Source organism: Nyctibius grandis, chromosome 5 (genome assembly GCF_013368605.1).
Source record: "Nyctibius grandis isolate bNycGra1 chromosome 5, bNycGra1.pri, whole genome shotgun sequence".
NCBI lineage: Eukaryota > Metazoa > Chordata > Aves > Nyctibiiformes > Nyctibiidae > Nyctibius > Nyctibius grandis.
In genome coordinates, this window is record NC_090662.1 from 58,636,342 (window position 1) to 58,654,408 (window position 18,067).

At 38.8% G+C, this 18,067-nt stretch overlaps 1 protein-coding gene across 1 annotated transcript in view; it reads left to right on the forward strand.

Moving 5' to 3' along the window:
- UBN2 (ubinuclein 2) overlaps positions 1-18,067 on the forward strand; it is a 61,038-nt gene that overhangs the window by 8,304 nt on the left and 34,667 nt on the right. Inside the window, 2 exon segments of the mRNA XM_068401742.1 lie at positions 3,374-3,475; positions 16,965-17,102. Coding sequence (XP_068257843.1) covers positions 3,374-3,475; positions 16,965-17,102 — 240 coding nt within the window.

Here is an 18,067-nt window from a genome sequence, read left to right on the forward strand (position 1 = left end):
CTTTCGGCCATAAATTTGCCAGATCATTTTGAATGATCTGACAGTTTCTGAATTTCACATTGTGTTCCATGGCACTGAGTACCATGATGATTGTCGTATGAAAACATACTTTATATTTAAACCTGATGAGTTCACTTGGTCCTCCATAGTTTCTGTATTGTAAGAAACAGTGAAGTATTTCCTGTTCTTCCACATGCTGCATGGGATTCTGGTGCTATCATCTAAATTCAGCCCTTTCATTCCCCAGCTGAAGTGTCTTAACATTCTGTTATTGTACGGAAGCAGTGTTTTTTACCTTTAAACATCCTTGTTGGCTTACTGTTCCCTTTTTTGTTCTAATTTCTTTTTTTAAATGAAAGGATATTAATGGTAGGATGGCCTGATTTATCAGTGATACAATGATGACTTCTGGTTTTGTTCTCTGTTCCTTTTTTTTCATAAGTCCCAATTCTTTTCTTTTTTGACCACTCTCGGTTGTTGGGCAAATGTCATAGAACTGTGTGTAACAACTCCAGTGCTTCCTGAGCAGCATAACAAATTGGGAGCACACTGCATTTCTCCTTGTTTGGGTTGTGCTTCTTTTGCATGGATTACCTTGCTTTTATTGATACTGAATTCAATTGATGATTTATCATACTAAGTTCAGTGCAGCTGTGAGGTCTTTCAGTGATTCTTCAGTTGTCTTTACTATCCTCAGTAATTTCTGTCGTCTCACCCTCCTGCAACTGTTTGCCCTCTCTGTAGCTTCTAAAGATGAATGAATACACATTCCTTGATTATTTCACTGATTGCCAAAATGAAATATTTATTCCTAGCTTTAAAGCAGACATTAGTTTGAGTGGACCTTCTCTCTTATCCCATGATAATTTCTTGTCTTTAAAAATCTTTGGACCTTTTTTAAAGCATTTGAAGTACTGTGTCCTTCTACCAAAATTCTTTCCTGCTCTGGAATGTATATTCTTGTGCCTGCTGGTTCTGTTTTTTATAACTTCTATTAACTTGCCCAATATAGAGATCAGGTTTACTGGTTTATAGACTCTGCTGTGGCCCTTGGAAGATTCTTCAAAAATTGGCATTGTATTTGCCACCTTTCAGTCCTGTTGGGCAGAGGTTGTTTAAACCTTAGGTTCATGCCACACTTAATTTGTTGAACTCGTATTTGAGTTTTCTGAATACTTGAATGAGTACTATTTGCAGCCTCAGGAACTAAACATCTTAATTTGCTCTAGTATTATGACTGCTTATGTTATAGGGCAGAAAGGTTGGAGGAACTCTTTTGGGAAAGGTGAAAAGCTTCAGTGGTAAAACTTCCCTGAACTGCTGCATAGTAAACACTGATGCAGATAATCTCTTCAGTTCTTCTGCTGTGGTCTTGCATCCTTAACATCTTGATCATACAGACTTTCAACACACTTCCTTAAGCATAACTGGGCAGAACCAGGCTTGAAGGAAATTCTCTATGCATACAATGGTTCAGATATTTTCATATGTCTGAATACAGGTTACTATTTTAATCTTGCTTTTATTCATTTAGCTATTATGAGACTTCTTTTCTGTTATTAACTTTGTTCCATATCTGCACTATGTTTTTATGAATAACAGGCAGTCAGAATGTATTGAGAATTTTTTAAATTTTTTTTTTTAGTGCCCATACACTGAAATTTTGGAGTCAGAAACAAGAATGTTCATGGTTACTTGCGCTTAGCAAGAGATGTGGTACAGAGGTGTATTGCATTACACATTGGTGAGATCAGTAGAGATATAGTTTATGTAGCATTCTTCAGACAGCCTGCTGGTGCCTCAGTCAGAATCATGAGAATTACATAAGCTTTTGTACTGGAGTTTAAACAGAATTCTTAAGTGCTACCTTTTTTCCTAATTTATTTTTTTTTTTTTTCCTTCTCCCATCCAAACTATTTTTTTTTTAAGAAAAAAGTAGTACTGCATATTTTGGGAATGTGCAGTCATTCAGATGTTTTACCAGATGAGTGACTATAGGGCACGATAGGACTGATAGGAAAGTTAGGAATACTTAGCTTGGAAACCTGAGGCTTGGAATATAGCTTGGAAACTGAAATTAAAAACGGAACTCACTTTTGAGGTTTTTCTCCTAAGACTATTGTGTTTATTTAATTATACTTGAGAGATTCCTGTTTGCTTGCAGAAGCGCATGCTTTACTTAGTTACAAACTTGAATTCTTGCAATATATTGTTAAAATTGAGGTGTTCAGATGTTTACACTTCTCATAAAAGGGCAAGGATGAAACCTCCGTTGAACAGTGTCTGCATACTCGTAGTAACAAGTGGGTTGTGATATTTGGATGTCATAATTGAAAAGACCCATACTTATTCTAAACATGCTTAGAACTGTAGAGTCCAGGCAGAGAAGCTTCAGGAGCAAGCCTTCTCAAATTCATGGAACATCACTGGCTACCATTTTAGTGAAGGTGGTGCCTTTTGAAGAATTTTATCTTTTAAGACTTTTATATTGACAATTTTGACAATATATGGGAGACAGAAAACTAGGCCTTATATCCTAAGCAGATTTCCATTTGTGTAACTGTAAGTTTAGATTCCCTGAATGTTTGAGCTGGGTGTGAATTTACTTGACTTGTTTTAACAATAAAACTTTCACATGAGAAAAGTATTTACAGGTTAAAATGACGTTTACTGTCTCCTGGAGGTAAGTGAACCCACAGTCTGTGATGCAGCTTCTGGCTTTAAGTTACTCAACCGTTTCATGACCAGTCCTATCAACTGAGGTGATGGCTCTTGCATTTCAAAGGATTTTATCTTAATATGTTTTTCTTCAGTTATGTCATATGAATGCTGTAACTTCTTGAAAACTCAGACACCATACCTTCAAGTACCAGATCAATATTTTTCTGTTTTGACTTAGGCTTCACTTTTCTGTAGAAAAGCAATCCATCTTGTGTAGGGAAACACTTTACTGAATGCTAGGCTGTAAGTATTTTGTTTTGTAAAGACTCTGTAACATACTGAAAAATGTAGCACTTTCTAAATTATCCCAGTCCTCTTATCACTAACAGTCCTATCACTGTGTTTTGAAAACATAGGACAGTGAAACATCCCTAAATAGGAAATGTTTGGAACATCTCGGTCATGCAGAAACAAGGTGGCTAGTGAATACATTTCAGGGATGATTCTGGTGAGGATATAGTAAAGCATGTTTGCCAGAACTCAGTTCCTCTGTGAAAGTTTTTTAGTCATGTAGACCATCTTCAAGGAAGCATCCAAAAAAGCAAAACTTTTAATTCCCTGAATGACCATCTCTCCAGTGCCTTCTATCTTGTAGACTTTAGTACTTTGCTTCCCCATTTCCCGAATGATACAACACTTGCTTTGTTTTCAGGGTGGAAAGCCCCACAAACATCGGAAGGATCGCCTGCAGGATCTAATTGATATAGGTTATGGTTATGATGAAACAGACCCTTTCATTGATAATTCTGAAGCGGTAAGTAAGCCTCATCAAAGCAGCAAGAAGAAATAAGACCATGCTTTTATTTTTTTTTATAAAGAAGAAAGGTAAGGGAAAATACTTTGTGCCCGTGTATAACTGGTATGGATCCAAAGGGCATACTGCTTTGGGAATCCAACAAATTATTGTATTTGTAGTCTTACTCAGATATCATTATGCACTGCAAGAATTAAGAAAGCTATTGCTATATCACATAATTTTCCAGCTTTAGAAATTATTTGCATTTGTGCCCTTCATTTACTGTGGACTGAAATTACACTGGCTCTGCTTAGTTTCTTGTACTAGCTATTTGGTTTGTTAGTAGATTATTTGTGTTAGATTTCCTGCATTAGATCAGAAAGCTATTTTGCTCTTAAAACCCAATAAGAATAGGATGGTCATTCTAAACATTCACCGAATATGTATGAAAAAATTGAGATAAAACAGCTTGGTTAAACAGCAGGATATTACAGCTTATTTTGTCTGAATATTTTTGAGAAATAAACACACATCTCGAGGTAAAAGAAAAAGGTATTGGGTGCAGGCAATATCAGGGGTATCAGGAGGTTTATAAGAGAGCATTTGAAGATATCTTAGAGGTGATATATGATGTTATAAAAGCTTGGAAGAGAGAGTGGATATAAAAGCTTGGAGACCTATAATTCTCCTTTATTAGAAATCAGGAAGAAGTAGGTATACTATTTAGTCAAGTAAAAATGAGCAGGAAAAAAAAGAAAAAAAACACCTGACACTTTTGCTGGCCTTCAGTTTCCTCCACTGCTGAGTGACACTGGACAAAGCAGCAATGATCTGCTGCTCTGAAGAGGAGGGAGCTAAAAATCTGAGTGGGAGAGGAAAGATGATGAAAAGTTGTGAGAAAAGGGTAAGAGAAGCACAGAAGTAAAGTGTATTGCTTAGCATACGTTATGTGGAGCCTCCATTTGAATGTGGTAGTAGATCTGGGAAATTATAAAACTTTGTAAAGAGCTTCTGTGGACACTGAGCTGTGAGGTTCCTAGCAGATTGATGTTGTAATGAATATTGCTCTTAAGAACTGTGTGAGATGCACAGAAAGCATGCTGCAGAGCTGATACCTTCTTGAGCAAAAGAAGTTCAGCTGTTAACCGCAGTGGATAGCAGGCTGAGCTCATCTGTGTATGGTTAGTTTTTGAAGCAGGTCTGAAGGCACGTGAACAAGTTGCGTGAAAAGTGAGTTTGCTGTAGATGTTTACTGTAGCTTGTATTAATGTGTCCTTTTTCTTGGTCTAGATTAAAATTTTAGTTGAACTTGCCAATATTAAACTGCCCTATCATTATCCCTCAACTTTTGGTTGTGCTGCTGAAACAATATTGGGGCTTAAGCCTTGGTATGTCCTTTCCAAAGGTCAGATTCTGATTCAGCACAGTAAGAACAGGTGTGCTTCACTCCTGCTGAGAAACCACTTGAGCCTATTGGTTTATCTGGTTTCTCACTGTTGCTTAAGTTAACCATCATCAGTTTTGAAATTTTATGATATAGGACTTGGGTTGTATCTTGTTTTTTCTGGATTTACTGTGACCTACCACAGATCTGATATGTGATTCGGATAACTTTCAATACTCATAGTACACGTCTCTGGCAAAGATGTACCTGAGTCTAGCAGGGTTGAACACTCACTAGTATATTAGTACTTCTCATACTGTGCCTCTTCCCAGTGCTGTTCTTGTTACCAGCAGCAGATCCATTAGATTTGCAGGAGCATGTACTTCTGGTATCTCTTGCCAGACTCCTTGCAAGAACATACAAAAGGCAGTTGTTAGAGGACCAGAGGGCTGCATCATGTGGTAGCTGTGGAAGCTACTGGGGAGAATGGTGTATTCTCTAAAGATTGTTCTCCTGAGCAAATCATTATGCCTTGTGTCTGCATTACAAATACAAATAGCGAGAGGCCATCTCTGTTTTGCTTTTATCCACATTTCTGTAGAGAAAAAAAAAAAAAAATTGCACTGGGTGCCAGCTGCAGTCTAAGTTGCTGTTGCAGAGCTTAAGGGTCCTGTAATGTAGGAGTTAAGTTCAACAAAACTTCCAATTCCATCTCAGATGCAATTGGTGGGTGTTCAGAAAGAAAATCTACATGTCTGGCTTGTTCATCCTCTGTGTGGCCAGCTATTAAATCACCGTGTACCCTGAGAAATGTCAGAGCCAGGCCCAGTCTGGACTTACTTCCTTTTGGAAGATATATTTCTTACACATAAAAAGTTATAATATCCTGGGCACAAACACTTGGAAAATGAGTAAGAGTGCCTCTTAAATTGCTCCAGGATTGGTGTCCTATTGTCTCCCTCTGTATCCCCCCCCAAAAAATAATTGAAAGCTTCCTTAGAATTTTAATCCTTTTTCTTGTCACAGGTGTAAAAGAAATACTGACCTCTTTGGCACTGAAATAGATTTATTACATAGCTTTAGATATATTTTCCTTCTAAAAACAGATTTTTGAGGTAATGCAATCAAATACTATTCAAGAAATCAAACCAATAAAACTCTAAACCTGTTTTTAGCAGGCATTGTGGTTGAGTTAAGGAATTCTGCTTCCTTTGGATCCATTTCTGATTAAGCAATTTTGTACATGTAACATAGATGCATGTATAACAAGTAACGTGTGTAACAGTGCATTTGGATCCTCTGAGGATCCAGGAAGGTAATTGTTCTGCTTGTTTTCTTGAGGACAGGGATCAGGGTCAAGTGCAGGGCATCTGCTAGTGGCATGATTGTCAGGTAATGGATTTTAATGGGGCTGGAGACAGGGACAGGACATGCTTTTCTGGAGCAAGATTCTTGGAAAGTGCTGATAGAAGGGAGCTTCTAAGCAAAGAGATTTTTCCTGTCAGATTCCTCAGAGGGCATTGGTGCCTGCCATGATGAAGTAGGGTAAATTTTTGGCTGCTTAGTAGGCTAGATTGCCATTGTTTACCATCTGTGAAAATGAAAACCATGCGTGAAATTCTTACAGATTTACTTTCATTGTTTACTCTGGAAAGAATTAGTACTTTCCTATAGCGTAGTAAAGACTTCAGCAGCATGGCTGCATTAAGACCATCAAAGTCCTTGTGGCTACTGAACACAGAAAAGTTAGGGCTGCTGAAGAGCAATTCAGTGGACTCAGACATGAAGCCAACTAAAGGAAAATATTGGAGAAAGGTTCTTGGGTATGTATAACCCTAAGTGACACAGTCAGTTCCTACCTCCCATCTTCCCCCAGACTTGTCTCCTCTTTTAGCAATAAGTACTTAATTACAGGTTGCTGTTTGCTTTGGATGTGTCTGGTATATAGGCTGTTCAGTTTTTTACCTTGCTGGCCTCCTTAGAAAATTTTTAGCTGGTCCTGTTTGAAAGAAGTGGCTTTTCCTCTCTGAATGTAATTGCAGGCAAGTGGGAAATCCATGTTTCAGTCTATACAGTGGATATTTTGGGGTTGAACATTTTGACTGTAGTCAGTGGGTTGTGAACTCTTCATTCCAGAAAAAAATGTAAATCAAGACCATCTTACTGTTGTTTCTAACCGATATGTAGCAGTTAGTCTGATGGCAAGTCCTAATCTTTGCTGATCTTAATGGACCTCTGTGGCAGTAATACACAAAATGTTCATAACCTGCCAAGAAAGCTGTCCCTCCTCAGCGTTTCCACTGCTTTGATGTTGAAAATAGGTTTTGCTATAGCGTAAAGTGCCCAGAATGACATTCTTTGTGGAATGGTATTCCTGTAGATTTCTGCTTCCCCTCTATTCTTCCTGCATGCATACATTTGCATACACGTGCATATCAGCCTGGTTTGGCTGGACTACTTGCTCTTGTGATGACCTCTGAATATTTGGTTGGTTGAATACCTTCCTGACAATGTAAGCTTTATATAGATTGAGATTCCAGGGGAATACAACGCTCTCTGAGCTTTCTGCTATGTAGAATAGGTCAGGGATTGGAAGTAATACATGATGCTTAGTGAAAAAATATGCAATTTTCTCTTACTCAGAGGTATAATAAGACTTGCACATCCAAAACAAAGACCAGTTAGCATATTTCCCTGTGTTGGGTAGATGAATGCAGGGGAAGAACCATCCACCTAGAAATCTGTAAGCAGTGCAAACTGTCTTTTGAAGCAGTGATACCAGGTAGCCACACTGACAGAAACTGAACCAAAACATGAATGTCAAGAGCAATGGGAAGCATGCACTTCAGTACTTCGGACACTCAGGGTCGTATGTCAATATTTAACCCAGTCTGCTATATTCATGGTTCCACAACAGCCTTCTAAACACTGGTGTAAGAGTCCTGTGCTGCTGGGTAGAGAAAACTAGCCTACCGATGGTTTCTCATACATGAAAAGTTTCTCCAAAACAGGTACTTCAACTTAAAAGAAAAACTTACTCCTCTTTAGCTACATCTTGCCTCAACAGCTCAGACCCTCTTAAAAGACAGCCTTTCAAGGATTGTATGTTGACTTTAGTAATTCTGAACACATTGGTAAAAGAGTTGCTCTTTTTCTGTCTGGGTTCCCTAGAATACTTTCTGTAATTTAAGGTCTTAGTCTTTGCAAAAGTTCTGTGTCATGATACACAGTTTTCACACGTTTTCAAGATAAATTTGGTTTACTTAATCTTGTAATCTCCAGGCTTATTAAAGGTGTGATAGATTTAATAACCTCTTTTCTCCCACCCTGGCTTCCCTCAAGAGTTCCTGCTGTTATGATATAAAACTTGAAGCTGATGGATTGCCAGTAAGAGCATCTTGCTCAAGACTCTTGAATATCTGAGATGCTTTTTCCCAGTGAGAATGATATCTATTTGGGGAATCGCAGAGCTCAGTGTGACAATGGTAATGAATGGTATCTGCCTGGGGAATGGCAGAGCTCAGTGTGCTGATGGTGATTACAGAATCACAGGATTGTTTTGGTTGGAAAGGACCTTTAAGATCATAGAGTCCAACCATTAACCTAACACTGCCAAGTCAACCACTAAACCATATCCCTAAGCACCACATCTACAGATCTTTTAAATACCTTCAGGGATGGTGATGCCACCACTTCCATGGGCAGCCTGTTCCACTGCTTGATAACCCTTTCAGTGAAGAAATTTTTCCTAATATCCAATCTAACCCTCCCCTGGCACAACTTGAGGCTGTTTCATCCTATCACTTGTTACCTGGCAGAAGAGACTAGCACCCTCCTCGCTACAACTTCCTTTCAGGTAGTTGTAGAGAGCAGTAAGGTCTCCCCTCAGCCTCCTTTTCTCCAGGCTAAACAACCCCAGTTCCCTCAGCCACTCCTCATAAGACTTGTTCTCCAGACCCTTCACCAGCTTCGTTGCCCTTCTCTGGACTCGCTTCAGCACCTCAATGTCTTTCTTGTCGTGAGGAGCCCAAAACTGAACACAGTGTTCAAGGTGCGGCCTCACCAGAGCTGACTACAGACAGATGATCACTTCCCTTGCTCTGCTGGCCGTGCTATTTCTGATACAAATTTTTACCTATTTTTTGGGGTTCTGAGCCAGATGTTGTTTCAGGCCAACTTGATGTTTTCCTCTTATCCTTCCTACTCAAAAGAGCTTGTTTTATGCATAGCTGTGGAGAGCAATGTTGTTGCTTGGGAAAGATAAATGTCTCTTAATTAAAAAAAAAAAGAAAACAACAAAAAAAAGAAAACAAAAAAACAAAACACACAAAAAACCCCCTGCCAATGTTAGAGGCATATACAGAACGATGCTACATAGGATCCATTACTAAACATGCTTTCACATTGGATTGAGAGATAAATTTAACATTGCTGCTTTTTTTCATTTGGAAAAAGCTGCCTTTGTAGAGCTCTATCACAAATCCACACTGAATGCATGAGGGTGTGTTAAAAAAAAAAAAAAAGCTTTAAGAGATCCACTTACTAGCTGTTTCATTGGTCATGGATTTGTGTGTTCGTATTACTGGTCTGTCTTCCTTGTTTGCTGTCACTTTGCCCAGTCTTGGAAGTTCTGTGGTTGGGGAATAGTGCTCGCTTAGCTGAGTGCACCATGTCACCTTTAATGAAAGATGTCTTGAATGCTTCCCAGGTATCTTTAGGGTAGATGTGCTGGTTGGCATCTGGCACGTCATATGCATTTAAGTGAATACAAGGGCAAATTTCAATTAGGAGATTCTTTCTTTGATTTCTATCACTCCTTACCCCAAGATAAATAAGTGTAGAGTAGAGTACCAAACAAATAAAGCAGATACAGTTCTGCTTAATGCAGAACAGACATGTTTAAACTATATACTCAGCAGTCCTCTAGTACAAGAACCATTATGGCTAGAGGGACAAAGGTAGTTGAATTTGCAGAACAAGTCTGCAACAGTTCTCTTTCTCCTTCTGCAAAATATGATATCCTTTTCTAGGAAGGAATAAGTAATTTCTTAAATAATTTTTTTAATTGCATGTTCTGGCCTAGGTTTCAACCAGGTAGTTTAGAACTTCTCATGTATTTAATAACCTCAGTGAGACAACTGGGAAACGGAAAACTCAGCATCTGCATAGGTACTTGAAAAAAACCTGAGACTTGTATCTGGCCTTTGTAGTGCCATTGTTTAAATTTGTGTACATGAAGAATGTAGGAGTAAGAAATAGTAATGATAACAGGTATAGCGACTTCTTGCTTTTTGCTAAATTTAATTTTTTGAAGAGCACAAAATCACTTTGCAGAGTAATCTGAGCTACTAGAGGGGTAGATCATGGCTTAGGATCAACTATTGTTCATGAGTAGATTAATTTATTTAAGCAGCATAAGGAACTTAAGTGTTTTCCAAAAAATAGACAAACAATATGATTATTAATATAATATAAAGGGGGGGTTATAACATGCCAAAATAACAGATCTTTGATAAGAGCATTTGTCTTAAGTGTCATATATGGTAAGTCTGCTCTCCATGTTAAATGAATGGAAAAGGAAAGCGTAATTTTTTTCTACAGAATCTTATAGCAATTCTGTAACATGAAGCCTGGAGAGGTTAAGTAATAGATTGTATATTTATTTGTAATAAAAACACTGAAAATAAATTTTCAGTGTGAGTCAGAACTTGATCTCTGAAAGAATTGAGTTGAACAGATAAAGGTGGTCACATGAGTGGTCACACATTTTATAACTTAGGCTGAAATATTGTCAAGGTGATAAGAATGTCATCTCATTGCACTGAAGGTCACTTAAGCTAATAGCCTGACTCTGGTGACTGGTGCAGGGTATAAAAGGTGGTGGTCATGGTGAGAGCAAAACAGGGCAATATATGTATGTGTGTGTGTGTGTATATATATATGGATATATATGTATATATATACACACATATATATATGTGTGTGTGTGTACTTCTCTCAAGGTGCTCTGGTAGGCTGATGGATTACTATATCCTGACTACTAAACTAGGATTCTCCTAGGAGACTATCCTATCCTAGTACAGACTAACCTCAGCCAGGTATTATATCTTTATTTAATAGTCTGTTATGCTTTTTTCTGTTGTGCTTTGCCAGCTGTCCTTTGCCCCAGGGTTAAAAAAAACTTGCCTATGCATTTTGGAAGAGGAACCTTCTTTACCATGGGAAAGCTCTTTCTGTTTGCTTTTTGATGTCTTGGATTAGAAAAGCAATGCATTGTTCCCGCTTAACTTTGTTCAGAATTTCATTGTATATTCTATTAGGCTATTTTTTGGAAAGGTAGTTCCATTTTTTTGTTTGAAAACTTACCTTAAAGGGTAGCAAAGCCAAAGAGTGCATTTCAGTTCTCTGTGTCTTTAGGAAGCATAGAGATTGATCAACTGTTTAAGTATCTTGATGTAGTGAATTGTATGGATATTCAGTCTGTTTGACTAAAGTGACCACATTTGACATACCTTCAGTAGTTTGACTTTATTCAGTGGTCTAATGATGATCAAAAATAAACAGCTCTCCCCCCAAGCTGGTTAGAGCCATCTGAAAAATAAACTGAACGAGGAACAAAAATGGTCCCTGCTTATCTTTTATCTAAATAATACCAGTTTCACAACCAATAATGTAAAGGCTAGATTTCTTAAAATTCTTGGACATGTTTGCAGCAAATCTCATTTCCAGGACTTAATACAGAAGTGTTAAACTTTTTCACGTGTACTTTTATAGTATAGGTTGTTCTCTGGAAGGGAGCTGAATGAGGAGGATCATGGTCAAAATACCTGAACACAAGAGTAGACAATATTAATATAAGATACTGCTATGTACTGTGGGTCTAGATTTTAGAGCTAAATTGGTATAATCCATAAAATTTCACTTAGTATAAGTTCTTAGTATAATAATGTTGAAACTGGTTAACTTATTTAAAAAAAAAAACCTAAATTATCTTTCACATCTAAACATTTAATTAGATTAATGGCACTAGAAGCATAGTAATGTACCTCAAGGACAATAGTTGAAAATAACCTACATACTGATCTGCTTTTAGATGATCAGACAATATATCAGTCTTATTTTGTTATCTGCAGAATGATACCATAATCTTTTGTGGGACAAATTCATGTTTACAGGAGTCAATCATATATGAAGTCTTGTCTGTTTGTAGGTCTGAGAATTTTAATTCTCAATCTTGGAGTGTATAAGGAAGAGCAGAACACTGTAAAGGGCTTAAACTATTTTCCTTAATAGGATCATTTCTGTGATTTCATACACAGAAAAAGCTAGTGCAAAGCAAAAGTCTTGAAACTAATTAATCAGAAGATTTAGAAGTTGGAAGAGCCATGCTCCCTTTAACTGAGAGTCCTGAAGAAACTTTAAAATGAAGCTTAATCTAGCTGTTGCCGATATCTTACACAATCATATTCAAATTTTCTGTTCCAATTAGGGCACTAGAAAATAGTAAGCTTACCTTGAAGGAGAGGATACTAGGTACATTGTGGTCTGCAGGCCCCAGTTTTAGGTAAGTTGAAAATAAAATGAAACATTGAGTTTCATTGAGTTACACAAAATAAAATGAAACATTGAGTTATACCTTGCTCAATAGGCTGAGGACAAACCAAATTTTGGGAGGGAAAAGTAAACTCTCTCAATGGTTAAGGAGAACTGGATGTCAAAAAGGTCTTTGAAAGTCTGACTAAATTCTTGGTTCTCGGCAGAAGCTGTTGAAACCTCAACTGGTAAGTTACACATCCGCATCCTGCTGACCTTGTTTGCCTGCTGACTGTTACGGGATAGTTTGTTTATCTGTATATGGAATGAATTCTGACTTTGGTTGCCTTGTTCCTATGGATCTGTGCCACATCGCATGTTGATCATTCTAATAGTCTGCTGTGATTCATGGCTTCCTCACTCGTGGACTGTCTTTAATCCTTACTTTTTCATGTGTGTTCTCCAGGGCTTCCTTTACTGCTCTGCAGCCAAGTCTTTACTGTGTTTCCCTTTACTTGTTCTTCGCTTCTTATGATAATGGTCCCAGCTTTGACTGTGTGCTTTCTCCTTCAAACTTGGCAACTACTGTATTCTTGTTTTGATCCTGTACTGCCCCAACCTCACCAGTTCAGTTCACACCCTGTCAACTCAAAAGGGAAATGCCTGCTCTGTCTATTAAGCAGTGTGGATAACCATTTATTTTCATTCCCTTTCATCTTCCTTGTACAAAACGAAGCTGGTTCTGAGCTGTGGAAAAAACATCAGATTTCTCTGAAATTCTTAGCCTCCACTCTCAAGTTTACTTTGCACCTCCTACTTTGCATGGTCTCTTAAGATGAATGACAAGTCCACAACTAAGCCACTTTGCTTTCATTTTGTCCAGTTAATAGATTCTCCTGCATTCTTGTGCTGGTCTTTCATATGATCTTAGGCTATTTCATAGAGCCTGTCACCACTTGTCCTTTCCCTTTCTGTCTTTCTATACTGCTTGTTAAGCCTTCTGTTCCAGGAAGATAAAAGGTGATGACTCATGGAAATTTCTAACTACTTACTTAGATCAATTCCACATAGGTCTCCAGTTCAGGCTCTTTCACCAGCTTCCTCGTTGAAGTATACATTCACTGTTTTCCTCTTCTGGATAACTCTTCTTCCTTGTCCTGGTTTGGCCCAAACCAGGCCAATTAGTCTTAGAGTGACCAAGGTCACTGCTAAATTCCTCACTGCTTATGAGTGAAGAGCCGAAGGGGGCTCGCACCTGCAGGGAGGAGCAGACAGGGCAGGTGACCCAAGATTGACCAACGAGGTATTCCATCCCATACATGTCATTCTCACTTTCCTATTTATCACTAACCCACTGCCTCCTGGAGGTGGGGCCCAGGAGGGAGGAGCCCTCCTGTCTCCCACTGATTGGTACCAGCTTTGCCAATTCTCCAGTTAAAAGCCTGCAGGTGTGATGGCAGGGGAGCTATTGCATTTTCTCCTCTGCCCGTGCTGGGGGGAGCTACTGCATTTTCCCCTCTGCCTGTGCTGGGGGAGCAACTTTGCCTGAGGAGGATTTCCAAGCTCTCAGTCTTGGTTTTGTATATATTTGTATATATTTGATTATTTCTATTATTCTTATTATACTCTTTTTCATTATTATAGTTTATTAAAACTGTTTTAACTTTCCAACCCATAAGTCTCTCTCCCTTTTCCCTTTCCCTTTCCCTTTCCCTTAGCGGGGGGGAGAGGGTTAACAGAGAGCATCTGCCACCTGGTTAATAGCTGGCCCAGCTTTAAACCATGACATTCCTGTATTAATGCTTTTCATAGCCTAGACTTTTTGTTTCTTAAGCCATTTTATCTTCAGTATATTTTGCATGGTGTACAGGAGGGAAATGAAATAAGCCGGTAGCTGACACTCCACTTTGCACTGTGTGTGTTCCCTTCATGTAGGTGATCTCAAGTCTTTAGTTAATGTTGTGGCAGTTAAAACTGCCTACTAATTTATTCAGCCTGTTGAATTCTGTCTTAACAGACATGCAGTGGAAGGCCTGCTGGTTCAAACATCAAAATAACACACACAGTTTCCTTTTCAAGCACCTTAGTTAATTGTTTGGCTGTGCTACTAAACATTTATTGCTTGAAGCTGTAAGTCAGAATCGATTTTTTTTCTTCTGCCAGAGTGCATACCTCTGAGGTGTGTCCAAATCCTATCCTTTCTTTCAGAAGGAGGGCAGAAATTGATTCTTAGTCATTGCACTGTTATTGTGTCTTTCTGGTACTTTGTAACACTTTCTAGGTCCTGTAAATGCTTCCTCCTTATCTTTGTTGTCAAGTGTGTGTCTCAGGCATTCTGGTTCTATGATTCCAGACAGACTACAGCTTCCAGAATTGTCTTTGTTGCTTATAGAATCATAGAATGGTTTGGGTTGGAAGGGACCTTAAAGATCATCTAGTTCCACCCCCCCTGCCACAGGCAGGGACACCTTTCCACTAAACCAGGTTGCTCAAAGCCTCATCCAGTCTGGCCTTAAACACTAAGACTAACTGGCCTGGTTTGGGCCAAACCAGGACACCTGTTCCAGTGTCTCACCACCCTCACAGTAAAGAATTTCTTCCTAATATCTAATCTAAATCTACCCTCTTTCAGTTTAAAACCGTTCCCCCTCGTCCTGTCACTACATGCCCTTGTAAAAAGCCTCTCTCCAGCTTTCCTGTGGGCCCCCTTCAGGCACTGGAAGGCTGCTATAAGGTCTTCTCGGAGCCTTCTCCAGGCTGAACAGCCCCAACTCTCTCTATGTTCACCATCTTACAATTTTCAGTATTTGAAAACTAAGACTGGTAGTTTGAATTTGGTAGTTCATAGAATTATAGAATCGTGTTCAGGACAACATTGTCCTTCTGTGTCGTGATAACGGCATTGTCAAGGTAACCCTCCCTCAGTTCTCTTGCAAACACTTCCATGGCTTGCTTTGTTGATACTTATGCATAGAGCTAGAATGAATCTATTAATCCTCCCAGCCTTTTTGAGAGTTGTCTGTTAACAAGATATATCCTGGAGATTAACAGTTTTCTGGTAATACATGGGGGAGAATGTCATTCTGAGGAGGCTACTGGTCATGAAATAATACAATTAGTATTGTCTTTCACTATACTTAGTATTGATGAAGGAATTTTCAAGTTAGAATTACAAAGCTGTATCTCAAAAATATTGAAATCCAAAGACATAAGAAAAGTGGTCAATATTAAGTGCCTTTCAAAATAAAGTGTGTATAAGAGTTTGAAACCTTTCGTGGGTTTAAAACTGTCTAAACAGAGTGAGAATATACCTGACTTTCAACAAAACAAGTCTTGGCATTGTGGTATTTGAATAAGAGGCAATGTCATATTCAACACCTGAAGCTGGAAATAAGCTAACAGTGTGGCTAAGTTTGTCATGTCTAGGATAGCATTATTAACAAAAGAAAATTTCAGAGAACTTTGTAAGAGAAGTAGGTTTTTGAGCAGGGCGCTGTGGTTAGAGTTGGTACTAAATGTAGCGTGTGTTGGAACATCTGCACATGTCAAGTACACTGCAGAGACTGGTATCCATGAAAACTGTGGCAGTTGTAATGAAACAAAGCATATAATCTGAGAAGTTTTTTTTATGCTTAATTTACAAAAACATCTTTATTATCTTCAGTCCTATTTCCTGGATATAACATCCAATTCTGTAAATTCTGATATAGATTAGGCTTCTTCCACTGCAATGTATTGATTGTTCAGACTGTCATCTTTTTTGAAAATATGGAAGAAATAAGTTCTGGAAACAACTGTAGCTATCACTTACAGATAACTTAAAGGGCCTGTGATAAAAGTGTATGACTAATAGAAGGTAATTTGAACCGCACATTGTCTCATAAAATTGAAGGGTGTTCAATAGAAGTATGAAACTTAAAATTCGAAATCGATAGAGGCAGGTTTTTGGTTGTTGTTTTTTTGGTTGTGTTTCTTTTTCGTTGGTGGTGTTTTTAGTGGTTTGTTTGTTTTTGTTTTGGGGTTTTTTTACAAAATTTGTTTTCAACCACTGATGTTGCTGGTATGCCTATAAGGCTGTCGTAGATAAAAACAAGTAATTCACTGTGTGCCTGCCTACTTCCTGGACAAAAACAACCTGTGAACAATCAGGTGAAGTTGCTCGTAGGCAGGTGGTGTATCATTGTTCATATGGTTTATGTGTCTTGAGATTTAATGTCTAGCATAATGTAACATGCTGTCAGAGACAGAATATTGGGGGAAAAAAGTTTTAAAATTTTTAGGCTTTTTTTTTTCCTTGGTGGGGTGGGGGGGCAAATGCAAATCGTCATTTCATTCAGAAAGCAGTACTCTTAATGCTGTAATCCTGTGTTTTCTTCCCAAAAATGGGCATTGTTTTGAAAGGTTACTGTGTGATACTAATGTTCTGTGCCTTGGCCAATAGGTTTTCAATAGGATTACCATCCTGTTTCTATTCTAGCAAGCTGTGCTCTGTACTTGTATATAATTTTTCATATATAGGGACTGGTAAATGAACTACATCTTAATTTTATTAAGGAATGCCGATAAACTCATCTTCTTTTTCCTTCCCAGTATGATGAATTGGTTCCTGCATCCCTGACAACCAAGTATGGAGGGTTTTATATCAACACTGGTACACTGCAGTTCCGCCAGGCATCTGACTCAGAGGATGAAGACTTTGCAGAAGACAAAAAGCATAAGCCACCTAAAGTGAGTAATCTTAATTATGCTTTTTATACAGAACTTACAGCTAGGTGGACCTTGGTAAATACTTGATGCACTTAGAATGGGCTCACATGAACTGACTGAAAGCAGAATGAGGCACAGTACTATTTTATTGCATTTCTGTTTTGTGGCTTATGTGCTAGCATTCGGGAAATAACTCGGTATGTCCACAGGCTGTCCAGTCTTGTAAGACTAACTATCTGTTTAGGCAAGCTAACAAGTTGTGTCCATCCATCTTGAAGTGACAGATGATTCTATAATTTTATAGGAATTTTATTATATGAGATGAGAACTTAAATTCTCCAACACTGCTTTTATGATTTTGCACAACACTTCACAGAATCACAGAATCACAGAACATTAGGGATTGGAAGGGACCTCGAAAGATCATCTAGTCCAATCCCCTGCCGGAGCAGGATTGCCTAGACCATATCACACAGGAACGCGTCCAGGCGGGTTTTGAATGTCTCCAGAGAAGAAGACTCCACAACCTCTCTGGGCAGCCTGTTCCAGTGTTCGGTCACCCTCACCGTAAAGAAGTTTTTCCTCATATTTATGCGGAACCTCCTGTGTTCCAGCTTGCACCCATTGCCCCTTGTCCTGTCAAGGGATGTCACTGAGAAGAGCCTGGCTCCATCCTCATGACACTTGCCCTTTACATATTGAAAAACATTAATGAGGTCACCCCGCAGTCTCCTCTTCTCTAAGCTAAAGAGACCCAGCTCCCTCAGCCTCTCCTCATAAGGGAGATGTTCCACCCCCTTAATCATCTTCGTGGCTCTGCGCTGGACTCTCTCTAGCAGTTCCCTGTCCTTCTTGAACTGAGGGGCCCAGAACTGGGCACAATATTCCAGATGCGGCCTCACCAGGGCAGAGTAGAGGGAGAGGAGAACCTCTCTCGACCTGCTAACCACACCCCTTCTAATACACCCCAGGATGCCATTGGCCTT